Source organism: Trachypithecus francoisi, unplaced genomic scaffold (assembly GCF_009764315.1).
Source record: "Trachypithecus francoisi isolate TF-2019V2 unplaced genomic scaffold, Tfra_2.0 Lachesis_group4, whole genome shotgun sequence".
Lineage (NCBI taxonomy): Eukaryota > Metazoa > Chordata > Mammalia > Primates > Cercopithecidae > Trachypithecus > Trachypithecus francoisi.
Genome location: NW_022681469.1, coordinates 118,374,789 through 118,399,995, shown reverse-complemented (window position 1 = coordinate 118,399,995; position 25,207 = coordinate 118,374,789). Strand labels below are relative to the sequence as shown.

The 25,207-nt window shown below is 49.3% G+C and overlaps 1 protein-coding gene across 6 annotated transcripts in view; it reads right to left on the bottom strand.

The window, feature by feature from the left end:
- The window catches only part of HIP1 (huntingtin interacting protein 1), a 218,444-nt gene that overhangs the window by 62,857 nt on the left and 130,380 nt on the right, over positions 1-25,207 (bottom strand). For 3 of the 6 annotated variants that reach the window (XM_033192726.1, XM_033192727.1, XM_033192729.1), the window contains exons 2-4: positions 12,071-12,134; positions 4,231-4,373; positions 3,919-3,975 (exon numbers count right to left, since the gene is read on the bottom strand). In XM_033192726.1, the coding sequence (XP_033048617.1) occupies positions 3,919-3,975; positions 4,231-4,373; positions 12,071-12,134 (264 nt within the window). Of the gene's footprint in view, positions 1-3,918; positions 3,976-4,230; positions 4,374-12,032; positions 12,135-24,383; positions 24,710-25,207 lie in introns of those variants that run through there. The other 3 variants (XM_033192730.1, XM_033192731.1, XM_033192728.1) reach the window with 2 other exon arrangements.

Sequence of the window (25,207 nt, the reverse complement as noted above, 5' to 3'; positions counted from 1 at the left end):
AAATATATATGAAATGACTTTGCTTCGTATTCTAAAGAAATAAGACACTGTTTCAAAATATATGCAGAGCATAACAAATTGTAAAGGAGGAGAAGCAGGGCTGGACACAGTGGCTCCTCCTGCCTGTAATCGCAATGCTTTGGGAAGCTGAGGTGGGCAGATTGCTTAAGTCCAGGAGTTCAAAACCACCCTGGGCAACATGGCAAAACTCTGCGTCTACAAAAATTAGCTGGGTGTGGTGGTGCACACCTGTTGTCCTAGCTACTTGGGAGGCTGAGGTGGGAAGATCACCTGAGCTCGGGAGGTTGAGGCTGCAGTAAGCCATGATCGCACCACTGCACTCCAGCCTGGGTGACCGAGTGAGACCCTGTCTCAAACAACAACCTCCCCCAGCAAAAAACAAGCAGATTTGAAAAAAAAAAAAAAAAGAACTTCAAGAAATGAAAACTGTACTAATTGGGCTAGGTGTGGTGGCTCATGACTGTAATCCTAGCAATTTGAGAGGCCGAGGCAGATGGATCACCTGAGGTGAGGAGTTTGAAACCAGCCTGGCCAACATGGTGAAACCCCATCTCTACCAAACATATAAAATTAGCCAGGTGTGGTGGTGCACGCCTGTAGTCCCAGCTACTTGGGAGGCTGAGACAGGAGAATCGCTTGAACCTGGGAGGTGGAGGCTGCAGTGAGTGGAGATCGTGCCATTGCACTCCAGCCTGGGCAACAAGAGCAAAACTCAGTCTCAAAAAACAAAAAAAAAAAAAAAGAAGAAGAAGAAAAGAAAACTGTACTAAATGAAATTGAAAACCTTATGGAGAAGTTTAATAACACATTAGACCCAACTGGAGATGAGGCAAACAGAAGGCTAGAGCTGATAAAAATTATCCAGAATACAGCAAAGACAAATAGGTGGAAAAAACTGGAAGAGTGGTTTAGAGACATGAGGGGTAGGATAAGAAAGTCTGACACACATGTAGCCAAAATCTGAGAAGGGGCTGGGCACGGTAGCTGATGCCTGTAATTCCAACACTTTGGGAAGATGAGGAGGGAAGATCACTTGAGGTCAGGAGTTCGAGACAAGCCTGGCCAATGTGGCAAAACCCCGTCTCTACTAAAAGTACAAAAATTAGCTGGGTGTGGTGGTGCATGCCTATAGTCCCAGCTACTTGGGAGGCTGAGGCAGGATAATCACTTGAACCTGGGAGGCGCAGGCTGCAGTAAGCCTGGGCAACAGAGTGAGACTCCGTATAAAAAAAAAAAAATCTGAGAAGGAAAAGATAGAATGGAGCACAGGCAATGTTTGAAGTGACAATGAGAAATTTTCACAACTAATAAAAGACACTAACCCACCGTCCAAAGAATCCAAAATAAATTCACTCCTAGACACATTCTAAGATGTTAAAATGGCCAGAGATAAAACACATGTTAGCTTCAAAGGAGCAACAGTGTCTCACAGCCGACTCCATGAAAATAATCAAAGCCAGAAGTCAGTGGAAAGATATCTTGAAAATATCCTCTACGTGCTGAGGGGAAAATAACTGTCACCTTAGAACCTAAACCCAGAGAAGATACCTTCTATGAGTGAGGTTGAAATAATGACATTCTCGTCCGGGCGCAGTGGCTCATGCCTGTAATTTCAGCACTTTGGGAGGCCAAGGTGGGTGGATCACCTGAGGTCAGGAGTTCAAGACCAGCCTGGCCAACATGGCAAAACCCCATCTCTACTAAAAATATAAAAATTAGCCAGGCATGGTGGTAGGCATCGTAATTCTAGCTACTTGGGAGGCTGAGGCAGGAGAATCACTTCAACCTGGGCGGCAGAGGTTGCAATGAGCTGAGATTGTGCCAGTGCACTCTGGCCTAGGCAACAGAGCAAGACTCTGTCTCCAAAAAAAAAAAAAACAGCATTCTTAAACAAGCAAACACGGTGTTAGCCGCCAGTAGACTCTCAATTTTGGAAGTTATAAATAATTCAGGCAGAAAGAAAGTGATCTCAGATGGAAGGTCTATGGAGAGCACAGAATAAAACAAGGAAAATAAAACAATAACTTACAGAGTTTAAAGATAAACATAATCAAAACCAAAATATTATGCTAACAGATAAATTGAGGAACTGAATGGAACTAAAATATTCTAAAGTCTTTGTGTTATACAAGAAACAAAGATATGAAAGGTAGACCTAGATAAACCAAGGAAGCATTTTGTAATTATTAGAGAACATGCCAAAACTAAAAAAAGTAGATTTGTTTTTTAACCTCCCAAATAGTAATAAGGAAAAAGCAGAATGAGAAAAGTTACCCAGTTAATCCAAAATAAAGCAAGGCATGAGAGAAATAGAAGCAGAACAGATGGGACAAATAGAAAGCATAAAATCAAATGGGAGACATAAATCTAAACATACCATGTAGTATAATAAATGTAAATGGACTAAATGCCCAGTTAAAAGACAAAGACTACCATCCTGAATAAAAAACAACAACTACAAACCACACAAAATCCAACCAAATGTTATTTATAAGTGTTATTTCTAAAACGTAAAAATACAGGAATGCTTAAAGTAAAAAGATGGCGAAATATATATCAGGCAAATTCTAACAAAAAGGAAAAAGACCTAAGCTTTACATGTTACAGAGAACGTTTTCTAGCACACAGTTGGGCAATCTGGGGACAACTCTCGACTTTGTTCTGGTACCTAGTTTTGTGACTTTAAGATAAGCTGCTTCCCTTTCTGGGCCTGTGTTTCCTCACCTATGATAGGTAGATAGAACTACATAGTTGCCAACATTTTATAGGTGCAGACAGATACAGGTAAGACTGTGCAAAAAGGCTAAAGTAGTAGTTCTCAACTGGTAGAGGCAAAAGAACTTATCAGAATCAACCAGGGAGTTTTTTTTTTTTTTTTTTTGAGACAGAGTCTCACTCTGTCACCCAGGCTGGAGTGCAGTGGCCCAATCTCGGCTCGCCACAACCTCTGCCTCCTAGGTTCAAGCGATTCTCCTGCCTCAGCCTCCCAAGTAGCTGGGATTACAGGCAAATGCCACCATACTCGGCTAATTTTTGTATTTTTAGTAGAGCCGGGGTTTCATCATGTTGGCCAGGTTGGTCTCAAACTCCTGACCTCAGGTGATCTGCCTGCCTCGGACTCCCAAAGTGCTGGGATTACAGGTGTGTGCCACCACACCCGGCCAAGGGAGATTCTTCAAAATGCAAACTACCCCTCTCCATATACACACCCACGGACATCAGAATCTGGGGTGATTGTGCTCTGTGTATAGAAACGCTCTTTTCAATGGAAAAGATATCACAATGGACTGTGATATTGCCACCTACCTCCTCCCTCATCCTAAAGCACTGAGAATCTCTAAACAGGAAAGAAAAAGCTCTGGCATTAAGAACTGGGTATGCTAATTCTAATTCTCAATGTACTATGACTCCAACGGGACCAGTGGAAGAAGAAGAGAAGTAGGAACTGTGGGCTGGGCACAGTGGCTCATGTGTGTGATCCCAGCACTTTGGGAAGCTGAGGTGGGAGGATCACTTGAGGCCAGGAGTTCAAGACCAGCCTGGGCAGCATAGTGAGACCCCCATCTCTACCAAAAAAAAAAAAAAAACACCAGGAACCATGGCCGTGTAGCTACTGCTGAGGGATCCCAACCCTTGGACAGCTTTGTGACATGAGTTTCCATTGGCAGGGGAAGCTCCCGGGCCCTGGAACTTTCCTGAAGCATCCAGGGACCCCAGGCAAGACTATGGATATCATGGTACTCTTTGGGGGCATCCTTAGTCTCTCTCTGGCACTCGTGGGAGAAATCCTCAACAAGCTGAAGGAGATCAATTTATTTCACCCTTCAGTCCTTACTCTGCAGCCTCCGGGGAAGGAGAGGAGGAGCAGGTGGCTCCTGGGTACATGTGCAAACTCACCCACATCCTGCTCATGTCACTCAATTCATTTCTGTATCTCAGAGAGTCCTTCAGGACCTGCAGAGGCAAAAGAACAGCCCGTGAGAGAACGGAGAAGGAAAGACAAAGGGAAGGAGGATGGAGAGAGGCGGAGGTGAACCTGGGCCCGGGGGACAGGCTGATAGGAGAGAGGTTCACCCACCTCTGTGGGGGAACCCAAAGGCCAGGAGAAGGTGTCAGTGTGGGAGAGGACAGCAGCCTCTGTGGCCCAGGCAGTTACTTTCCCCACAAGGGTCCCTGGCTCCCTGCCAACCCACAGCCCTAGGAACTCACGTTCGGGTGTCCGTCTCGGAGGAGTTTATGGAACACATGGCAGAACTTCCAGCAGAGCACTGCGTTGCTAGACAGAGGCAGGCGGTTGACAACAGACCAGAAGGTCTGTGCCCCTTTCTCATGGTGGGTGCCCAGTATGCACGGTGAGGGGGGGTTATGGAAAACAACGGCATGGGCTCTGCCTCCCGGGACCCAGCCTGCACCTAGCCACTGCAGGGGAGCGAGCCTGCAGCACCAGCCACTGCAAGGGATAGAGGCTGCACCTAGCCACTGCTGGGGACTGAGCCTGCACCCAGCCACTGCAGGGGATAGAGACTGCACCCAGCCACTGCAGGGGATAGAGGCTGCACCCAGCCACTGCAGGGGAACGAGCCTGCACCCAGCCAGTGCAGGGGATAGAGGCTGCACCCAGACACTGCAGGGGATAGAGGCTGCACCCAGCCACTGCAGGGGAACGAGCCTGCACCCAGCCAGTGCAGGGGATAGAGGCTGCACCCAGCCACTGCAGGGGATAGAGGCTGCACCCAGACACTGCAGGGGAACGAGCCTGCACCCAGCCAGTGCAGGGGATAGAGGCTGCACCCAGACACTGCAGGGGATAGAGGCTGCACCCAGCCACTGCAGGGGAACGAGCCTGCACCCAGCCAGTGCAGGGGATAGAGGCTGCACCCAGCCACTGCAGGGGATAGAGGCTGCACCCAGACACTGCAGGGGAACGAGCCTGCACCCAGCCAGTGCAGGGGATAGAGGCTGCACCCAGCCACTGCAGGGGAGAGAGGTTGCACCCAGCCAGTGCAGGGGAACGAGCCTGCACCCAGCCACTGCAGGGGAGAGAGGCTGCACCCAGCCAGTGCAGGGGATAGAGGCTGCACCCAGCCACTGCAGGGGAGAGAGGCTGCACCCAGCCACTGCAGGGGATAGAGGCTGCATCCAGCCACTGCAGGGGATAGAGGCTGCACCCAGCCACTGCAGGGGATAGAGGCTGCACCTAGTCACTGCAGGAGACCGAGCCTGCACCCAGCCAGTGCAGGGGATAGAGGCTGCACCCAGCCACTGCAGGGGACCAAGCAGTTGTGCAAGTCATGGTTGGCAGTGCCTTGGAGGGAGCGCCACTCAGAGCTAAGATACCATAGAACTGTACATTAATTCTGGGAGTTTTAGAGCAGATGGGAATACTTGTTCTAATAAAATCCACTTGAGTAGACAATTTCCCGAGATGCAAGTGTCTCGAGAGACAGGTGTGTCTTTTTCTAATTTGCACAAATACCCTGTAGGCCACGGTGGTATTGGGTTGCCCTTTCTATGAGAATGTTGAGTTGATGATGGCTCCTTCGGGAATAACTACAGCTATTTGTTGTGGTGGTTGAGATAGGGTCTTGCTCTGTTACCCAGAATGGGGTGCAGTGGTGTGATTATAGCTCACTGTAACCTCAAACTCCTGGACTCAGGCAATCCTCCTACCTCAGCCTCCCAAGAAGCTGGGGCTACAGGCATGCACCACTATGCCTGGCTCATTTTTAAATTTTTGATAGAGATGAGGTCTTGCTATGTTGCCCAGGCTGGTCTCAAGCTCCTGGCCTCAAGCAATCCTCCCCTCTTGGCCTCGCAAAGTGCTGGGGTTACAGGCATGAACCACTGTGTCTGGTCTTATGACACCTAACTTTTAAACAATATCTGAGGGCTTCCTCAGGTTCTTTCTTGTGCATTATTAAAAGTGAGGGTGTGCAGGCCGGGCGCAGGGGCTCATACCTGTAATTCCAGCACTTTGCGGGGCCGAGGTGGATGGATCAACTGAGGTCAACAGTTCAAGACCAGCTTGACCAACACGGCGAAACTCCATCTCTACTAAAAATACAAAATTAGCTGGGTGTGGTGGTGGGCGCCTGTAATCCCAGCTACTCAGGAGGCTGAGGCAAGAGAATCGCTTGAACCTGGGAGGCGGAGGTTGCAGTGAGCCAGGATCACACCACTGCACTCCAGCCTGGTGACAGAGCAAGACTCCATCTCAAAAAAAAAAAAAAAAAAAAAAGCGAGGGTGTTCTTCCGCTCCTCATTAAGGACCTTGGTCCTTGCAGGGAATCCTGCACCTTGACCCCTTGGTTCCTCCTCCAGGCAGCACCTCCGGCCCCTTTCCATTTAGCCAGCCTTGTACTTGCCTTGACGGCAGCAATCTTTTGTCTAAAATGCACTTTCCGTAAACCTGAACATGCCACTTCTTCCATAAACCTGCCTGGCCCCGTTCAGGGGCACCTTCAACGTCTCCACACCTTGAATTTCCCATATATGGGATCCTGGAACCGCTTCTCCCCAGGCCTAAATCCAAACACACCCACCCCCTGCAGATAGTTGTCAGTTTGCATGTAATAAATGTTCACCAGGGCCGGGTGTGGTGGCTCACGGCTGTAATCCCAGCACTTTGGGAGGCTGAGGCGGGCGGCTCATTAGGTCAGCAGATCGAGACCAGCCTGACCAACATGGTGAAACCCCGTCTCTACTAAAAGTACAAAAATTAGCTGGGCGTGGTGGTGCATGTGTGTAATCCCACCTACTTGGGAGGCTGAGGCAGGAGAATCACTTGAATCTGGGAGGTGGAGGCTGCAGTGAGCAGAGATCGCACCACTGCACTCTAGCCTGGGCAACAGAGCGAGATTCCATCTCAAAATAAATGTCCCTCTGGCCTCACATGATTTTAAGTTCGGCATTCTAGATCTCTGTCATTAGTGAGCTCTTTGTGGAGTGAAGGGAGAATTTCCACTTTTGTAATTGTGTGCTTCGACAAGATTCACAGACCCACCAACTGGGCACCGTCAGCTGTAAGGTCAACTCTGTGCCCGGAACTTTAGGCTTTACTCAGCAAGGCTCAGGTCACAAGTGCGCTATCATTTAGGGCAGAAGGACTCGCCTTAGGTAGGAAACTAAATGACTCACCCGAAGTCAGCTTTTGATGTAAGAGTCTTTCTAAATGACTCACCCGAAGTCAGCTTTTGATGTAAGAGTCTTTCTTTCTCTCTTTCTTTCTGTCTTTTCTTTCTTTCTTTCTTTCTTTCTTTCTTTCTTTCTTTCTTTCTTTCTTTCTTTCTTCCTTCCTTCTTTTCTTCTCTTTCTTTCTTTCTTTCTTCTCTCTTTCTTTCTTTCCTCCTTTCTCTTTCTTTTTCTTTTTTCTTTTTTTCTTTTTCTCTTTCTTTCCTTCTCTCTCTCTCTCCTTCCTTCCTTCCCTCTCTCTCTCTTTCCCCTTCCTTCCTTCTCTCTCTCTCTCTTTCATTCTTTCTTTCTATTTTTTTTTTTTAAGACAGGGTCTCACTCTGTCACCCAGCCTTGAGTACAGTGGCACAATCTTGGCTCACTGCAAACTCCATCTCCCAGGTTCAAGCAATTCTCGTGCCTCAGCCTCCCAAGTAGCAGGGATCACAGGTGCCCGCCACCATGCCCGACTAATTTTTGTATTTTTAGTACAGATGGGGTTTTGCCATGTTGCTCAGGCTGGTCTTGAACTTCTGGCCTCAAGAGATCCGCCCACCTTGGCCTCCCAAAGTTCTGGGATTACAGGTGTGAGCCACCGCACCCGACCTCGGTGTAGGAGTGATTTCTGAAATAATTTTTGGTTCCACTTAAAGCACAGCCCCTGCAGACTGCAAGGAAGCAGTCAGGAGAGACCAGCAACCCCCAGCCTCCCCGTACTCCCTTCTCCTGGCGGACAGTGCTTACTTTTCCTGAAAGCAGCCTCCTAAACCAAAGCTGAGTGCAGAGCTAGCTGGGGACCCTAGCTTTATTTTATTAAATTTAAAATTAATTTTTTTTTTTTTTGAGACGGAGTCTCGCTCTGTGGCCCAGGCTGGAGTGCAGTGGCCGGATCTCGGCTCATTGCTAGCTCCGCCTCCCGGGTTTATGCCATTCTCTTGCCTCAGCCTCCAGAGTAGCTGGGACTACAACCCGCCACCTCGCCCGGCTAGTTTTTTTGTATTTTTTTAGTGGAGACGGGGTTTCACTGTGTTAGCCAGGATGGTCTCGATCTCCTGACCTCGTGATCCACCCGTCTCGGCCTCCCAAAGTGCTGGGATTACAGGCTTGAGCCATTGCGCCCGGCCAATTAATTAATTTTTTAGAGACAGAGTCTCCTTCTGTTGCCCAGCCTGGTGTGCATTGGTGCAATCATAGCTCACTGCAGCCTCCAACTTCTGAGCTCAACTGATCCTCCCTGCTCAGCCTCCCAAGTAGCTGGGACTACAGGCATGCACCAACACACTTAGCTAATTTTTTATTTTTTGTAGAGGTGGGTCTCACTATGTTGCCCAGGCTGGTCTTGAATTCCTGGGCTATGTGATCCTCCTGCCTGGGCCTCCCAAAGTGCTGGGATTACAGGTGCAAACCACCACACCGGGCTCAGGAACCCTGACTTTGAAATGGGCAAGGAGACCTTTCTGGCATTCTTTCACATTATAAGCATTTTTATGCCCCAAGTGTGTGTCAAAGACTGTAAAATCCATTCAGGGAGAAAAAAAAGAAAATAAGAAAAATAAGACTCAGTCCCCAGCCCTCCAGGAGTGAATACCAAGGTGGCGGGCCAATCTTTTCACCATTTAGGCATCTGTGATAAATGTGTAAGCAGCATGTCTGAAGTCAGACTTCCTAATGCTTATTCAGTTTGTATCTAAGGCAGCTGATAAAAGACCCGACAACAGATAAATGGGCTGGGCGTGGTGGCTCAGCGGGAGGACTGCTTGAGCCCAGGTAGGAGTTCAAAACCAGTCTGGGCCATGGCGAGACCCCATCTCTATAAAAAATTAGCCAGGCATGATGGCGTGTGCCTATAGTCCCAGCTACTCAGGAGGCTGAGGCGGGAGGATTACTTGAGCCTGACTGTGTCACTGCACTCCAGCCTGGGTGACAGTGCATGACCCTGCCTCAAAAAAATAAATAATTAAATAAATAAATAATCTTTAATTAGGCATTTCAAACCCTACTGTATGGAGTTGATTTTTCAACATTTATTCACCATTTAGAAATTATGAATCACATACTCATAGAATGTTAGAGCTGAACTGTTAAATCTTTGAAATCTACTTTGTTTTTTTGAAATGGAGTTTTGCTCTTGTTGGCAAGGCTGGAGCACAGTAGCATGATCTCAGCTCACTGCAATCTCTGCCTCCCGGGTTCAAGTGATTCTCCTGCCACAGCCTCCCAAGTAGCTGGGATTACAGGTGCCTGCCACCATGCCTGGCTAATTTTTGTATTTTCAGTAGCACGGGGTTTTACAATGTTGGCCAGGCTGGTCTCGAACTCCTGACCTCAGGTGATCCACCCGCCTCCACCTTCCAAAGTGCTGGGATTACAGGGTCTGGCCTGAAATCTTCTTTGTCCAACCTTTGATTGGACAGAAAGTGACCTAAGGCTCATGGAGGCCCCACTCAAGGTCCCAGAGTGAGCCCGAGAGTTCCAGTGGCAGGATGTCAGAATCTCCTTGCAGGGTCCCTTCCCCCCTCCCAGGGAGCCTCCCTGGCAGCATGTGGCGTGACCCTGCCGCTGCAGGCCTGGCCTCTCTGCGCTTATGTCTTGTCCTGAACAGCACGCTGCCCGGTGACAACTGTCTCTCCCTTACTCATATCATTTATCAGATTGATCACAAATTATTTGTGGGTAGGGGTCAGGGCTGAGTCATTTCCTCTGAGAAAATCAACTGGGCCATTTAAAATAAAGGCTTTTCTTCGTTTGCTTTGGATCATCGCAAGGGTACCAAACGTGGTGCAGGAAAGAAAGGGGCCTGTGTCTTTCTAGAGGGGGAAAAAAAGAGCAAGATCTAGCTAGGCTTGCGTAGGACTGGACTTCTGGGTTACCCCAGAGAGGTTCTGCGGCCCCATGCTAATTCCAGCCAAAGCATCTTCCCACTAAAGGTAAGCTGCTTTCCGTCTAGCAAACAGCAGTTCACACACCACACTAAGCAATGCTGGGCTTCTCTGGCTAGCTAACCTGGAGGGTCGCCTCTAGGGGTTGAGGCTAGAAGGCTTCGGGACAAGCTGCTCTGGCCTGCCTGGCTGTGGCACAGCAACCAAGAGCCCAGGCAAGGAGGAGCTTCCCATTGTAGACAGAAGTCCAGCCTCCGAGGCTAGGCGCAGCCTCCAAGGCTGGGCGCGGTGGCTCATGCCTGTAATTCCAGCACTTTGGGAGGCCAAGGCAGGAGGATGGCTTGAGCTCAGGAGTTTTGAGACTAGCCTGAGCAACGTGGCAAAACCCTGTCTCTACTGAAAATACAAAAATTAGCCAGGGGTAGTGATACACACCTGTGGTCCCAGCTACTTGGGAGGTTGAGGCAGGGGTAGTGATACACACCTGTGGTCCCAGCTACTTGGGAGGTTGAGGCTTGGGAGGCGGAGGTTGCAGTGAGCTGAGATCATGCTATTGCACTCCAGCCTGGGCGACACAGCAAGACTCTGTCTCAAAAAAAAAAAAAAAGTCCCAACTCTGCTTGCCTGGAACTCCACCTTGCTCTGGTGCAGCACACAGAGAGTTAAAAGCTTAGCCATCCCCCTGGCAGCCTCTCTCCTTCAGCCTTTGGGGATTAAGCTCTCCAGCTCCCGGATTCTGCAACTCGAAGGCAGATCCCTAGGTATTCATCAGCCAGCACGGTCCTGCACCTCTCTACAAAGCCATAGGCTGCTCCTATGTGTGGTGGGCTTACAGAGGGCTTTCAAGCCATCCATTCCCTAATCCACTTCAAGGCTCTTGCCTTCTCCCCTCTGGCATAGGTTGAACCTGTTCACGAAGGTAGAGGGCCCCTGCCTCGGTTTAAGGCCAATGAACCTCTGAAGCTAAGACTTTCTTCTTTCGGCCAAGAGTGGTGGCTCATGCCTGTAATCCCAGCACTTTAGTAAGGGGCGTTCAAGACCAGCCTGGCCAACATGGCGAAACCCCGTCCCTACTAAAATTACAAAAATTAGCCGGGTGTGGTGGCATAAGCCTATCATCCCAGCTACTCGGGATGCCGAGGCACAAGAATCGTGAGCCGAGAACACGCCACTGCCCTCCAGCCTGGGCAACAGTGTGAGACTCTGTCTCAAAAAAGAAAAAATATACTCTCTTTTTTTCTTTTTTTCCTTTCATGCTTAGAAAAGGAGAGGATTATTGATTATGCAACCCCCAGAGGAGTGGTCCTCGTGTCCCTGTGGGCAAAGAGAGGAACTGGAGGGCTTCGATAACAGGTGAAGATCCCTCCTGACCCCCAGGAGATCTCTCAAAGGAAAGTGACTTTCAAGTGACTTCGACATTCTACAGAGCTTGAGTCGGCCAGGCGCAGTGGCTCTCCCTCATAACCCAGCAATTTGGGGTGACAGAGGGCGGAGGATTGCTTGAAGTCAGGAGCTTGAGACCAGCTTGGGCAATGAGCAATACCCCATCTCTACAAAACATAAAATAAATTAGCCAGGTGTAGTGGTGCACACCTGTAGTCCCAGCTACACGGAGGCTGAGACGAGAGGACTGCATGAACCCAGGAGTTGGAGGCTGCAGTGAGGTATGATCATGCCATTGCACTCCAGCCTGGGCAACATGGCAAGACCCCGTTTGGAAAAAGAAAAAAAGGAATGCTTAAGTCTTCAAGGAAAGGAGCAGGATCTTTGGCAAGTTGAAAGGCCTGAGCTCCACGGCCTGTTTGGTGTCTGCCACCCGGAAGGTCTGTGGTCTCTGCAGCCAGGGCTCTGAGAAGCTGCCGCCATCAGAAGCTGCAGGGACCTGGCCTGTGCAGGGCTGCCCCTTCCTGGAGCTGAGCAAGGGAGCCTGGCCCTGACCTCAGTCCCCACGAGTTGACCTGCCTCGGGGTCGGTCTTCCAAGCAACATCCAAAAGGATATTTCTGGCGTGTTTTTCCTTTACAGCCACTTCCTGCGTATTAATGGCCTTATTGATGCTGACAGTCTGAAAAACAAGAAGGGGGGAGGGGAAATGAGGATGAGATGAATAAGCCTCTGAGAGTGGCTGAGACCCTCCCAGATGCCTGCCCCTTTCTCCTCCTCCAGCCATCCCCCCCAGCCCCACGGGTGGTCGGTTCCTCTGCAGGCGCCCAGCTGGGGGCAGAGGTGGGCAGCGCTCCCGGGAGTCAGCTGGCTGGGCCATCCTGAGGGAGCGGGCACCGCTGCCTGGCATTGGCTGTGCCCAGCTGCTGCTCCCGCCTGCCACTCACTCCCTTGGCACAACAACATGGCAATTAAAGCCCGCACAAAGAGATGCTTTTCATCCCCCAGGGAAACATTATTTCTCCAGGAGCAGGAGGAAGAGGCGCAGAGATCAGGGAGCGACTGTGGCCCAATAGCATCCAGCTGCCCCTCTCTCCCCTCTAAACCTTCCACGGAGTCTTCCCTGGCTGACCAGCACCGGCAGTGGCCACCAAGTCTTTGTTTTCCCACACTCTTGGGTATTTTCCAGCTCCTAAGCAAATTCCCTTGTACTTCCTTAATGACATCAAATGACATTAAACATTCCCTCTCAATCGTTTTTAAAATTGTAACTCTTTTTTTTTTTTTTTTTTGAGGAGTCTCGCTCTGTCACCCAGGCTGGAGTACAGTGGCCTGATCTCAGCTCACTGCAACCTCTGCCTCCCAGGTTCAAGCAATTCTCCCACCTCAGCCCCCCAAGTAGCTGGGCCTACAGGCACCCGCCACCACACCCGGCTAATTTTTGTATTTTTAGTAGAGATGGGGTTTCACCATGTTGGTTGGCCAGGCTGGTCTTGAAATCTTGACCTCAGGTGATCCGCCCGCCCCAAAGTGCTGGGATTACAGGCCTTGTGTTTTTTTCCTTTTGAGACGGAGTCTTACTCTGTCGCCCAGGCTACAGTGCAGTGGTGCGATTGTGGCTCACTGCAACCCCTGCCTCCCACGTTAAAGCAATTCTCCTGCCTCAGCCTCCCGAGTAGCTGGGATTACAGGCGTGCACTACCATGCCCAACTAATTTCTGTATTTTTAGTACAGACGGGGTTTTGCCATGTTGACCAGGCTGGTCTCGAACTCCTGACCTCAAGTGATCCTCCCGCCTCTGCCTCCCAAAGTGCTGAGATTACAGGCGTGAGCCACTGCACCCAGCCAAATCATAACTCTCTTTAATTTTGCAAAGTGCATATACATAGCAGTACATTTGCACAAACACAGAAATGGGATTATACCATGTAGGCTGTTTTCTTAAGTACAGATTTTTTCCTTTTTCTGTTTTGATCTCATTCTATCCCTATAACCCATGTTAAAAACCTGTTATGTATCACATACATACACCCACACATACACATAAATACCTACATACTGAAGAGGTTAATTTTGCCATTGTTCTACACAAATTAGATTGTCATATATAGACTTCTCTACATCTTGGTTTTCTCACTTGAATATATCTCCTGGAAAATTCTGCAAATGGGCTGAAAAACCTCTAGTTTTTTTTTTTTTTTTCCTGAGACAGGAGCTTGTTCTGTCCCCCAAGCTGGAGTGCAGTGGCACAGTCATGGCTTACCGCAGCTTCCATCTCCTGGGCTCTAGCAATCCTCCTGCCTCAGCCTCCTGAGTAGCTGGGATTACTGGCGCATGCCACCATGCTCAGTTATTTTCTTTATTTTTGGTAGAGATGAGGTCTTGCTGTGTTGCCCAGGCTGGTCTCCAACTCCTGGCTTCAAGTGATCCTCCCACCTCAGCCTCCCAAAACACTGGGATTACAGGCATGAGCCACTGTCCCCAGTCAGGAATTATCTTTAAAATTTTAGGTGTGATAAATATGTTATGGTTAATTTTTAAAGAGTTTTTTTTAAAAAAAACAGGTTCATACTGAAATATTTACTGGCAAGATGATACAATGTCTAAGATTTACTTCAAATAATCCGGAAAATAAAAAATTTGGTGGTTGATGGTATAGACTCACGGATCAGCAAACTACAGTTACAAGCCACAACAAGACTAGACTAACACCTGGTTTTGAAAATAAAGCTTATGGCTGGGCACTGTGGTACACGCCTGTAATTCCAGCACTTTGGGAGGCCGAGGCGGGTGGATTACCTGAGGTCAGGAGTTTGAGACCAGCCTGGCCAACATGGTAAAACCCGATCTCTACTAAAAATACAAAAATTAGCTGGGCATGGTGACGGGCGCCTGTAATCCCAGCTACTTGGGAGGCTGAGGTGGGAGAATTGCTTGAACCTGGGAGGCGGAGGTTGCAGTGAGCCGAGACCCCACCACTGTACTCCAGCCTGGGTGAGAAAGAGAGACTCCATCTCAACAACAACAACAATAACAACAACAAAAACAAAAGAAAAAGAAAAGAAAAGAAAGCTTATTAGAATTCACCCACTCTCATGTATTTATGTATTCATTTAATATCAGCTGAGGCTGCTTCTGTGTTACAAAGGCAGAGTTGAATGGTTGTGATGGAGACCATGTGGCCTGCAAAGCCTAAAATATTTACCAACTGGCTCTTTTCAGAAAATGCTGACCCTTTGTCCATAGGATATATGTTTGGCCAAAAGTGCCTTGTTGATGCTGGGGCTACACCAGGGCTTCTTGGATTAGTCTTCATATTTGTATATGTTTGAACTTTTCTATAATGAAAGGTTAAAAAAAAGAAAACAAAACTTTGGGCCGGGCGTGGTGGCTCACACTTGCAATCCCAGCACTTTGGGAGGCTGAGGTGGGCGGATCATGAGGTCAGGAGATCGAGACCATCCTGGCTAACACGGTGAAACTCCATCTCTACTAAAAATACAAACAATTAGCCGGGCGTGATGGTGGGCACCTGTAATCCCAGCTACTCGGGAGGCTGAGGCAGGAGAATGGCGTGAACCAGGGAGGCGGAGCTTGCTGTGAGCCGAGATTGCGCCACTGCACTCCAGCCTGGGCTACAGAGCGAGACTCTGCCTCAAAAAAACAAAAAACAAAAAAAAAACAAAAACAAAAAAACAACTTTGACCCAGTAATCTCACTCCTAGGACTCTATCCTTTGGAAATAAAAACCTTTTTTTTTTTTTTTTTCCTGTTTAGACAAAGTCTTACTCTGTTGCCCAGGCTGGAGTGCAGTGGCATGATCTTGGCTCACTGCAAACTCCACCTCCTGGGTTCAAGCAATTCTCCTGCCTCAGCCTCCCAAGTAGCTGGGATTATAGGCGCCTGCCACCACGCCTGGCTAATTTTTTTTTTTTTTGTATTTTTAGTAGAGACAGGGTTTCACTATGTTGACCAGCCTGGTCTCAAACTCCGACCTCAAGTGATCCATCCGCCTCAGCCTTGCAAAGTGCTGGGATTACAGGCGTGAGCCACAGCACCTGGCCAGCATTTTTTTTTTTTTTTTTTTTTTAAGAGATAGGGTTTTGCTGTCTTGCTATGTTGCCCAGGCTGGAGAGACTTGAACTCCTAGGTTCCCGCGATCCTCCTACCTCAGCCTCTTAAGTAGCTGGGACTATAGCTGCACACTGCCAATCCAGCTGCTGTTTTTTTAAATTCTCGGATATGTTCTTTTTTTTTTTTTTTGAGATGGAGTCTTGCTCTGTCACCAGGCTGGAGTGCAGTGGCACGATCTCAGCTCACTGCAACCTCTGCCTCCCGGGTTCAAGTGATTCTCCTGCCTCAGCCTCCTTAGTAGCTGGGACTACAGGCGCCCACCACCACGCCCGGCTAACGAATATGTTCTTAAATCCATGTCTCCTTATATATTTTCTTCTCCCTACCAGACTTGACTTTTAAACAGTATAACCTCTGTTGTGAGTTGAATTGTGTACCCCCGCCCCACAAAAAGATATGATCACGTCCAAACCCTTCCCCCCGTACCTATGAATATGATCTTATTTACAAATAGGGCGTTTGCAGATGTAATGAGTTAAGATGAGGTCATACTGGAGTAGGGTCATATTACGGAATGTAGGACGACTGGTGATCCTTGAAGAAGATGTAGGGATCCAGAGACACGCAGGGAGGATGCTGCGTGAAATGAGACAGAGACGAGTGATGTGTCTACAAGCCAAGGAATGCCAAGGACAGTCAGCGGCCACGAGAAGCTAGAAAGGATCCTTCCCAGCCGGGTGCAGTGACTCACACCTGTAATCCCAGCACTTTGAGAGGCAGAGGCGGGAGGATCACTTGAGGTCAGGAGTTCAAGACCAGCCTGGCCAATACAGCGAAACCGTGTCTCTACTAAAAAATACAAAACTTAGGCAGGTGTGGTGGTGCATGCCTGTAGTCCCAGCTACTAGGGAGGTTGAGGCAGGTGGATTGCTTAAGCCCAGGAGGTTGAGGGTGCAGTAAGCCACTGTACTCCAGCATGGGTGACAGAGTGAGACTCTGTCTCAAAAAAAAAAAGAGGCTCCTTCTCTAGAGCTTTCAGAGACAGCGTTGCTTTACCTTGCAAGACGGTGAGAGAATGCAGCCACCCAGTTAGCGGCAATCTGTGACAGCCCCAGGAAACTAATTACAGGGTCCTTTCCCCATCAGATGGGGTCCTCTGGGAGGACAAGAATGACATGCGATGCTTCCCCTACAGCACATGATTTGGGGCTCTCCTGAGCACAGCCGTTGGCTCTGCAGGGTGAGGGGGAGAGCAGTCAGGAAGGAATCTCTGGCCAGCACTTTGGGAGGCTGAGGTGGGAGGATCGCTTGAGGCCAGGATTTTGAGATCAGCCCAGACAACATGGTGAAACCCCGTCTCTATAAAAAATACAAACGTTAGCCAGGTGTGGTGGTGCATACCTATAGTCCCAGCTACTAGGGAGGCTGAAGTGGGAGGATTGCTTAAGCCCAGCAGACAGAGGTTGCAGTGAGCCGTGATCACCCCCACTGCATTCCAGACTGGGCGACAGAGCAAAACCCTGTCTCAAAAAAAAAAAAAAAAAAAAATGCAAGAAAGAAGTGACAAGTTGATTCCCCTAAACCTCTCCATGAAGCAGTACTTCTCTCCTATGGAGACACAGTGCTTACAGCTTCCTCTTAACACATCCTTCTCTGGGCCTTAGTCCTCAGTGACAGAACTGTCCCAAGCACTGCTGTCTTCCCTGCACGTTTCCTCAAGTGCATTACAGCCATTTAAACCATGTTTTTCCCCTGGGCACCATGACAATGGCAAGATTCTGGCTGCAGACAGACCCCTGGGCAAAGTCTCCATACTTCCAGAGGCCATCAAGGTTACCTGCAGTCAGAAAGGACTTACAAGGCATATAAAAACGTAGAAGGACAAGAAATCCAAATCTGTAAGATGCTGACTTGCACATGGTTAAGTTCCAGGGGGTTTGGGAGGGCCTGTAAGGAATACAGGCCGTGAGGAAGAGGACCACACCAGGTAGTTGGAAATGCTGGAAATGGGGCTGGATGCGGTGGCTCATGCCTGTAATCCCAGTACCTTAGGAGACTCAGGCGGGAAGATCACTTGAGGACACGAGTTCAAGACCAGCCTGGGCAACATAGTGAGCCCTCATCTTTAAAATTCCCATAAGCCACGTAAAATAATATACCATAAGTTTGTAACTACGGATCCTCTGAGTGTGTGTGTGTAGCTGAGAATCAGGAAAGTTCTGTGCAGTAGTGTTGAAAGCAGAGAGAAACCTTTTAAACTAAGACGTTTCTCAAGGAAGACTTCTTAAAGGGAAAGGAGGGATAACTCGGCCCAGCTACTGTCCCTGCTGTTACCCACTTCTCTCATGTATGCCTCATAGGAACTCTGGGGTGCGGAGGGCTGTTGTTCAGAAAGGCGGAGAAACTCACCTGAGGTCATACTCTTCAGTTCCGAGCCCCGAACCACCACCCACTCTGTACTGTGGAGGGGCTCGGGCTTGCAGGGGACTGGGTCCAGGGTTCTGGACACAGACGACAGGCCTTCCGGGCAGAGGAAGTGCCACAAGTAAAGGCATCAAAGTGGAAGAACATGGAGCGTGCAGCCTGAGGGGCAGGCGGATGGGGGAGACGCCAGGAAGCAGGTGAGGCTGCCTATGGAAGGCCAGTGAGCTTCTGAGTGGCAAGAAGGGATGACAGCAGGTGGAGGGGAATGGGCCAGCAGCAGCGGCAGCTGGAGTAGAGCTGGATGGAGCCTGGAGGTGGGAATTCAGGGAGGAAATTATTTTTTGTTGTTGTTTTTTTGAGACGGAGTCTTGCTCTATCGCCCAGGAAGTGCAATGGCGCGATCTTGGCTCACTGCAACCTCTGCCTCCTAGGTTTGAGTGATACTCCTGTCTCAGACTCCCAAGTAGCTGGGATTATAGTTGCACACTACCACACCTGGCTAATTTTTATATTTTTAGTAGAGATGGGGTTTCGCCATGTTGGCAGGCTAGTCTCGAACTCCTGATCTGAGGTGATCGGCCTGCCTCGGCCTCTCAAAGTGTTGGGATTAGAGGCGTGAGCTACCGTGCTTGGCTGTATTTTTATTTAATGTATTATTATTATTATTTGGAGACAGGGTCTTGCTCTATCACCCAGGCTGGAGTGCAGTGGTGCAATCATAGCTTACCGCAGCCGCCACCTCCTGGGCTCAGGCGATCCTCCCACCTCAGCCTCCTGAGTAGCTAGGACCACAGGCATGTACCACTATGCCTGGCTAATTTTTTTTTTTTTTTTTTTAATAGAGACGGGGCCTCATTATGTTGCCCAGGCTGGTCTTGACCTCCTGGCCTCAAGCAATCCTCCTGCTTCAACCTCCTAAAGTGCTGGGATTATAGGTGTGAGCCACCGTGCCCCACCAGAAGCTATTTAATAGCATAAAAATACAGGAAAAATGGAACCAAAATGAAAGATGTGAAAATGGAAATGACCCAATATAATGTGAGCTATAAAACAAGCTTCAGTAGGACTGGCAGATAGGAGCTCCAGGTTATAGGGAGACAGCAGAGGGATGCATCCATGGTGCCTCCAAGATGATACAGAGAGAGGGACAGATCACTTGAGGCCAGGAGTTCAAGACCAGCCTAGCCAACATGGTGAAACCCCATTGCTACTAAAATACAAAAAATAAGTTGAGTGGCTCATGCCTATAATCCCAGCTACTTGGGAGGCTGAGGCAGGAGAATTGTTTGAACACGGGAGGTGGAGGTTGCAGTGAGCCGAGATCCCGCCATTGCACTCCAGCCTGGGCGACAGAGTGAGACTCCGTCTCAAAAAAAAAAAGATGATGCAGAGGCTCTGGACCTAGATAGGGGGAGGATAGCAGCAAGGGTCACAGGCTGGGAGAGACACTGTAAGAAAAGGACCCAAAGGAACAATGAACAGTGAGGCCAGGTGGCTCTTGGGTAAGAAATAGCCATTTTTAAAAGAATGAGGAAGTGAACTAGCTATAACAGTGGTGATAATCATCAAGCCGATGGCCCTAATGAGTGCTTAGACCAGGTCCCTTTGTATGAATTATCTTATATAAAGTCTTACAACTCTACAACCTATCAGTAAGCACGTATTAGTATTAATCAGCTCCACTGTGCAGATGAAGCAACCAAGGTACCTGAGATCTCTTAGGCTTAGAAAGGCTAAGTAAGCCTGAGTGGGGTGGCTCATGTCTGTAATCCCAGCACTTTGGGGTTGAGGCTGGAGGATTGCTTGAGACCAGGAGTTTGAGACCAGCCTGGGCAATATAGTGAGACTCCTATCTCTTAAAAAAAAAAAAAAGTTTTTTTTAAATTGTCAGGAGTGGGGGTGCACACCTATAATCCCAGTACTTTGGGAGGCTTAGGTGGGAGGATTACTTGAGGCCAGGACTTTGAGAACAGCCTGAGCAACACAGTAAGACACCAAAGACACCATCTCTACAAAAAAAAAAAAATTTTTTTTTTTTTTTTTGAGACAGAATCTTGCTCTGTTGCCCAGGCTGGAGTGCAGTGGTGTGATCTCAGCTCACTGCAACCTCTGCCTCCTGGGTTCAAGCAATTCTTCTGCCTCAGCTTCCCCAGTAGCTGGAATTGCGGGCACACACCACACGTCTGGCTAATTTTTGTATTTTTAGTAGAGACGGGGTTTCACCATGTTGGTCAGGCTGGTCTTGAGCTCCTGACCTCAGGTGATCTGCCCGCCTTGGCCTCCCAAAGTGCTGGGATTACAGACGTGAGCCACTGTACTGGGCCTAAAAAAAAGAAAAAAAAAATTAGCCAAGTGTAGTGGCTCACGCCTGTAGTCCTAGCTACTTGGGAGGCTGAGGCAGGAGGGATCACAGGAGGATCACTTGAGCCCTGGAGTTTGAAGCTGCTGTGAGCCATGATCACACCACTGCACTCCAGCCTGGGGACCAGAGTGAGACCCTGTCTCTAAAATAAATAAATAAAAATAAAAAAAAGAACTGCTAAGTAAACTGCCCAGGCCTGTAACATCAGCAAGTGTAGGGCAGGGGTTCAGACTTTGCAGTGTGACCAAGCTCAGGCTCGGGATCACAACCTCGGCACTAGACAAGGCCCTCTACGTAATAGAGACACGATCAGAATCCACGGAATGGAAAAATGGGTCAAACTTCACAAGATGAAATCTAGTAGGTATAAAGGAAATTTTCTATACTTAGGCCTAAACTCACTGGCACAGGGAAGCTGTGACTCAAAGCAGCACTTGTGAAAATAATTAAGGTGTTTTGGCTGGGCGCGTGGCTCACGCCTGTAATCCCAGCACTTTGGGAGACTGAGGTGGGTGGATCACGAGGTCAGGAGTTCAAGATCAGCCTGGCCAAGATGGTGAAACCCCGTCTCTACTAAAAATACAAAAAAATTTAGCAGGGTGTGGTGATGGGCGCCTGTAATCCCAGCTGCTAGGGAGGCCGGGGCAGAGAATTGCTTAGACCCGGGGGGGCAGAGAATGCTGTGAGCCGAGATCGTGCTACTGTACTCCAGCCTGGGGGAAGCTCTGTCTCAAAAGAAAAAAAAAAAAAAAAAAAGAATTAAGGTGTTTTATTTGGCTGCTAACTTAGCAACAGCAAGATTTTGATATGGTTGATGAACATGCAAGCCTGATCTCTCTGGATGCATTAAAAGGAGTATAGTGTTCAGAATGAGGGAGCGTATGGTTCCAGTTCTCTACACAGATAAGGCCATGCATGAAACACTATTCAGTTTCAGGTTTTATACATTATGAAGGAAACTAACAAGCTGGACCATTTCCGAAAGACAGTGACCTGGATTGAAATGGATTTAAGGTCTGAAGAAAATTTAGAGAAACATCAATATTCTGAAGCGTGACCATCTGGAAGCAGGAAAAACTCCAGAGGCTGGAACCTAGACCAATGGGCAGAAGTCCATCCAGAGAGGCAGTTTCTGGATGAACTTAAAGCTGTCTCATGAAAGAGAACTCCTCATTATTAGAAACACACATGCAGAAGAGAGGCAGCCTCTTTGGGTTATTGTGAAAAAGATGAACAGGCTCAGATGACATTAGATGACTTCTAGGTCTCTTTCCATTTTTAGACTCTGAAAAGGCCGATCAGATGACGGAGGGCTCTGGGTATCAGGCCGAGGAACTGTGATCTGATGGGTACTGGGGATCCACAGAAGGCTCTTGAGCAGGGGAGGAATCTGATACAAATGACCCTCCGTCCTCCTGAATGAGTTACTTCTCCAGTGCGTTAAGGAAAGTAGGGAACACCCTGGGAGTCACTGCCTCCCAGTATGAATCCAGTGCAATTGACAAGGACCTGGCCTAACCACTGGCTTGTGGAAAGAAGTCTCTTCCTAAACCAGCAGCCAGAAGGCACCTGTAAGCTCTGTCTGAGCTTGCCAGGACTGTCCCAGACCCTCCTCCTGCAGCTCTCAGGGAGTTCACAAGAGCTCTCAGGCACTGTCATTATCGTGCCCATGTCCCCAAGCAACACTTCATCATAGGGACTGTATCCATGAGGCAGAGTCCACCCCATGGTTTGGGGCCCATTGCCGAGCCTGTGGCAAGGCTTCTTGGGGGCTCATTCTGGGTTCTAAGGCAACCTGTGGGTCTCCCAGGGGGCTGGGGAATGTCAGATACTGAGAGGTTTCCAGGGCAGAAGTTCCCTGCTAAGACCAGTTTCCCGTGGCTCTCCACCCCACCCTCCACCATACACGCCCCCTGTTCTTTCTACTTTCCAAACCCTGACCTCCTTCAAGCTCATACCCAATGGTACCGTTTTCTTTTTTTTTTTTTGAGACGGAGTCTTGCTCTGTCACCAGGCTGCAGTGCAGTGGCGCAATCTCGGCTCCGTGCAACCTCCTCCTCCCTGGTTCAAGTGATTCTTCTGCCTCAGCCTCCCGAGTAGCTGGGACTACACGCATGTGCCACCACGCCCAGCTACTTTTTCTATTTTTAGAAGACATGGGGTTTCACCGTGTTGGCCAGGATGGTCTCAATCTCTTGATCGCCCACCTCGGCCTCCCAAGGTACCTTTTTTTTTTTTTTTTTTTTTTTTTTTTAAGATTTAACCAACCTACCCAGGCCAACAATGTATTTTTCTCTCTTTCTTCTCTCTTTTCTTTTTCTTCTTCTTTTTTTTTTTGAGACAGAGTCTTGCTCTGGTGCCCAGGCTGGAATGCAGTGGCACAATCTTGATTCATTGCCACCTCTGCTTCCCGAATTCAAGTGATTCTCCTGCCGCAGCCACCAGAGTAGCTGGGATTATAGGCCTGCACCACCACACCTGGCTAATTTTTGTATTTTTAGTAGAGACAGGGTTTCACCATGTTGGCCAGGCTGGTCTTGAACTCCTGACCTCAGGTAATCCACCTGTCTCAGTCTCCCAAAGCGCTGGGATTACAGGTGTGAGCCACCATGCCCAGCTCTTTTTTTTTTTTTTTTTTTTTTTGTAAGAGACAGGGTCCTGTTCTGTCACCCAGGCTGGAGTGCAGTGATGTGATCATAGCTCACTGTTTTATTGAACTCCTGTGCTCAAGTGATCCTCCAGCCTCAGCCTCCCGTGATGCTGGGACTTACAGGCATGTGCCACCACACCCAGCTAATTTTTTTTTTTGTATTTTCTGGAGAGATGGGGTCTCCCTGTGTTGCCCAGGCTGGTCTTGAACTCAGGCTCAAGTGACCCTCCCCCGACAGCCTCCCAAAGCACTGAGTTAAGAGTTGTGAGCCACCGCACCTGGCCTTTACTTTTCTTTTTCTGAATTCCTATTTCTCTCAATATATTTGACACTGAGTATTACCTTCCCTCCCTACCCAGACTAGAATCCCAAGGGCAGATACCCTGCCTTCTCCTTCCCTATAGGCCCACAGTTGCGAAGGCAGGTCATAAGTCCATAAATCATCAGGACTGGCTGCTTCCCAGCACTCTCTGCTCTAATGTGTACCAGGTAGAGGCCGGGGATGGTAGCTTATGCCTATAATCCCAGCACTTTGAGAGGCTGAGGCAGGAGGATCTCTTGAGCCCAGGAGCTCAAGACCAGCCTGGGCAACATGGTAAGATCCCATCACTATTAAATATATATAAATACACACACACACACACACACACACACACACATACATATATATATATTTTTTGAGATGGAGTTTCACTCCATCTGTCTCCCAGGCTGGAGTGCAGTGGTGTGAGCTCGGCTCACTGCAACCTCTGCCTCTCAGGTTCAAGTGATTCTCCTACCTCAGCTTCCCGAGTAGCTGGGATTACAGGTGCCTGCCACCACGTCCAGCTAATTTTTGTATTTTGTATATATATTTTTTTTAATAGCAGAGACGGGGTTATACCATGTTGGCTAGGCTGGTCTTGAACCACGCCTGGTCTTTAAAATTTTTTTAGATGGAGTCTCAGGTACACCAGGTGCGATGGCTCATACCTGTAATCCCAGCACTTTGGGAGGCTGGGGTGGGCGGATTACTTGAGGTCTGGAGTTCAAGACCAGCCTGGCCAACATGGTGAAACCCTGTCTCTACCAAAAATACAAAAAGTAGCCAGACATGGTGGTGCGTGCCTGTAGTCCCAGCCACTTGGGAGGCTGAGGCAGGAGAATCACTTGAACTGGGGAGGCGGAGGCTGCAGTGAGCTGAGATGGTGCCACTGCACTCCAGCCTGGGTGGCAGAGTGAGACTCAGTCTCCACACACACAAAAAGTCCCAGGTATGTGATTCACAGTCTGTTGAGAAAACCTACTCCCTTCTCCTCCCAGCCCCAGGCTCTCTGAAGGACATCATTTGGTTCTGAACTGTTCCCGGCCCCTCCACATGCCAATGCCTGGGGGCCCCTCCCAGCGCCAAGGGTGGGCAGTGCGGGGCTCAGTGTCTCACCTCTGGAGGGGGGTCTGGGTTAGGGAACATCCTCTGAGAACAGGCTGTTCTCTGGACTTCCCTGGAGTCACACAGGACCTAAGACCAAGCCGTGTGTCCCCTGAAAGGGTGGCATTGTCCACCACTTCCTGACTCAGCAGGCCCCGTGTCCCGGCTGGTTCCGGAGAGCCAATTACCAGCAGGCACCGCAGGAAGGGCGCCTTTCTCCCAGCCTCTCTTCCTCCCTCCCCAGCACTCCCTGTCCTCTGCTTGCCTAGGACAGCCTGGCCAGGCGGTAGACAATGGGAAACCCTCTGGCCTTGCTTGTGTGGGGAGCTGGGCCGGGGCCTGGCCTGTGGGGCCGGTTGGACACTGTCCGGTCACACACACAGATCTTGGCAGGAGCCCAGCCCTCAGGCTGCCAAGGCCAGGCTGGCTCACAAAGGTCTCATGGCAGGAGCAGGCACAGGGATGTGCCCCGGCTGGGGGTGGCAGGTCCCAGGCAAGGGGCCAGAGAAGGAAAACCTGAGAACAGGCAGCAGAGATGGGAAAGGAGAAGGGTAAAAGAAAGGTAGAGGAGGCCGGGCGTGGTGGATCCACCTGTAATCCCAGCACTTTGGGAGGCTGAGGCGGGCGGATCACCTGAAGTCAGGAGCTCGAGACCAGCCTGGCCAACATGGTGAAATCCCATCTCTACTAAAAATACAAAATTAGCCAGGGGTGGTTGTGCGTACCTATAGTCCCAGCTACTCAGGAGGCTGAGGCAGGAGAATCACTTGAACCCAGGAGGTGGAGGTTGCTGTGAGCAGAGATCGTGCCACTGCACTCCAGCCTGGGTGACAGAG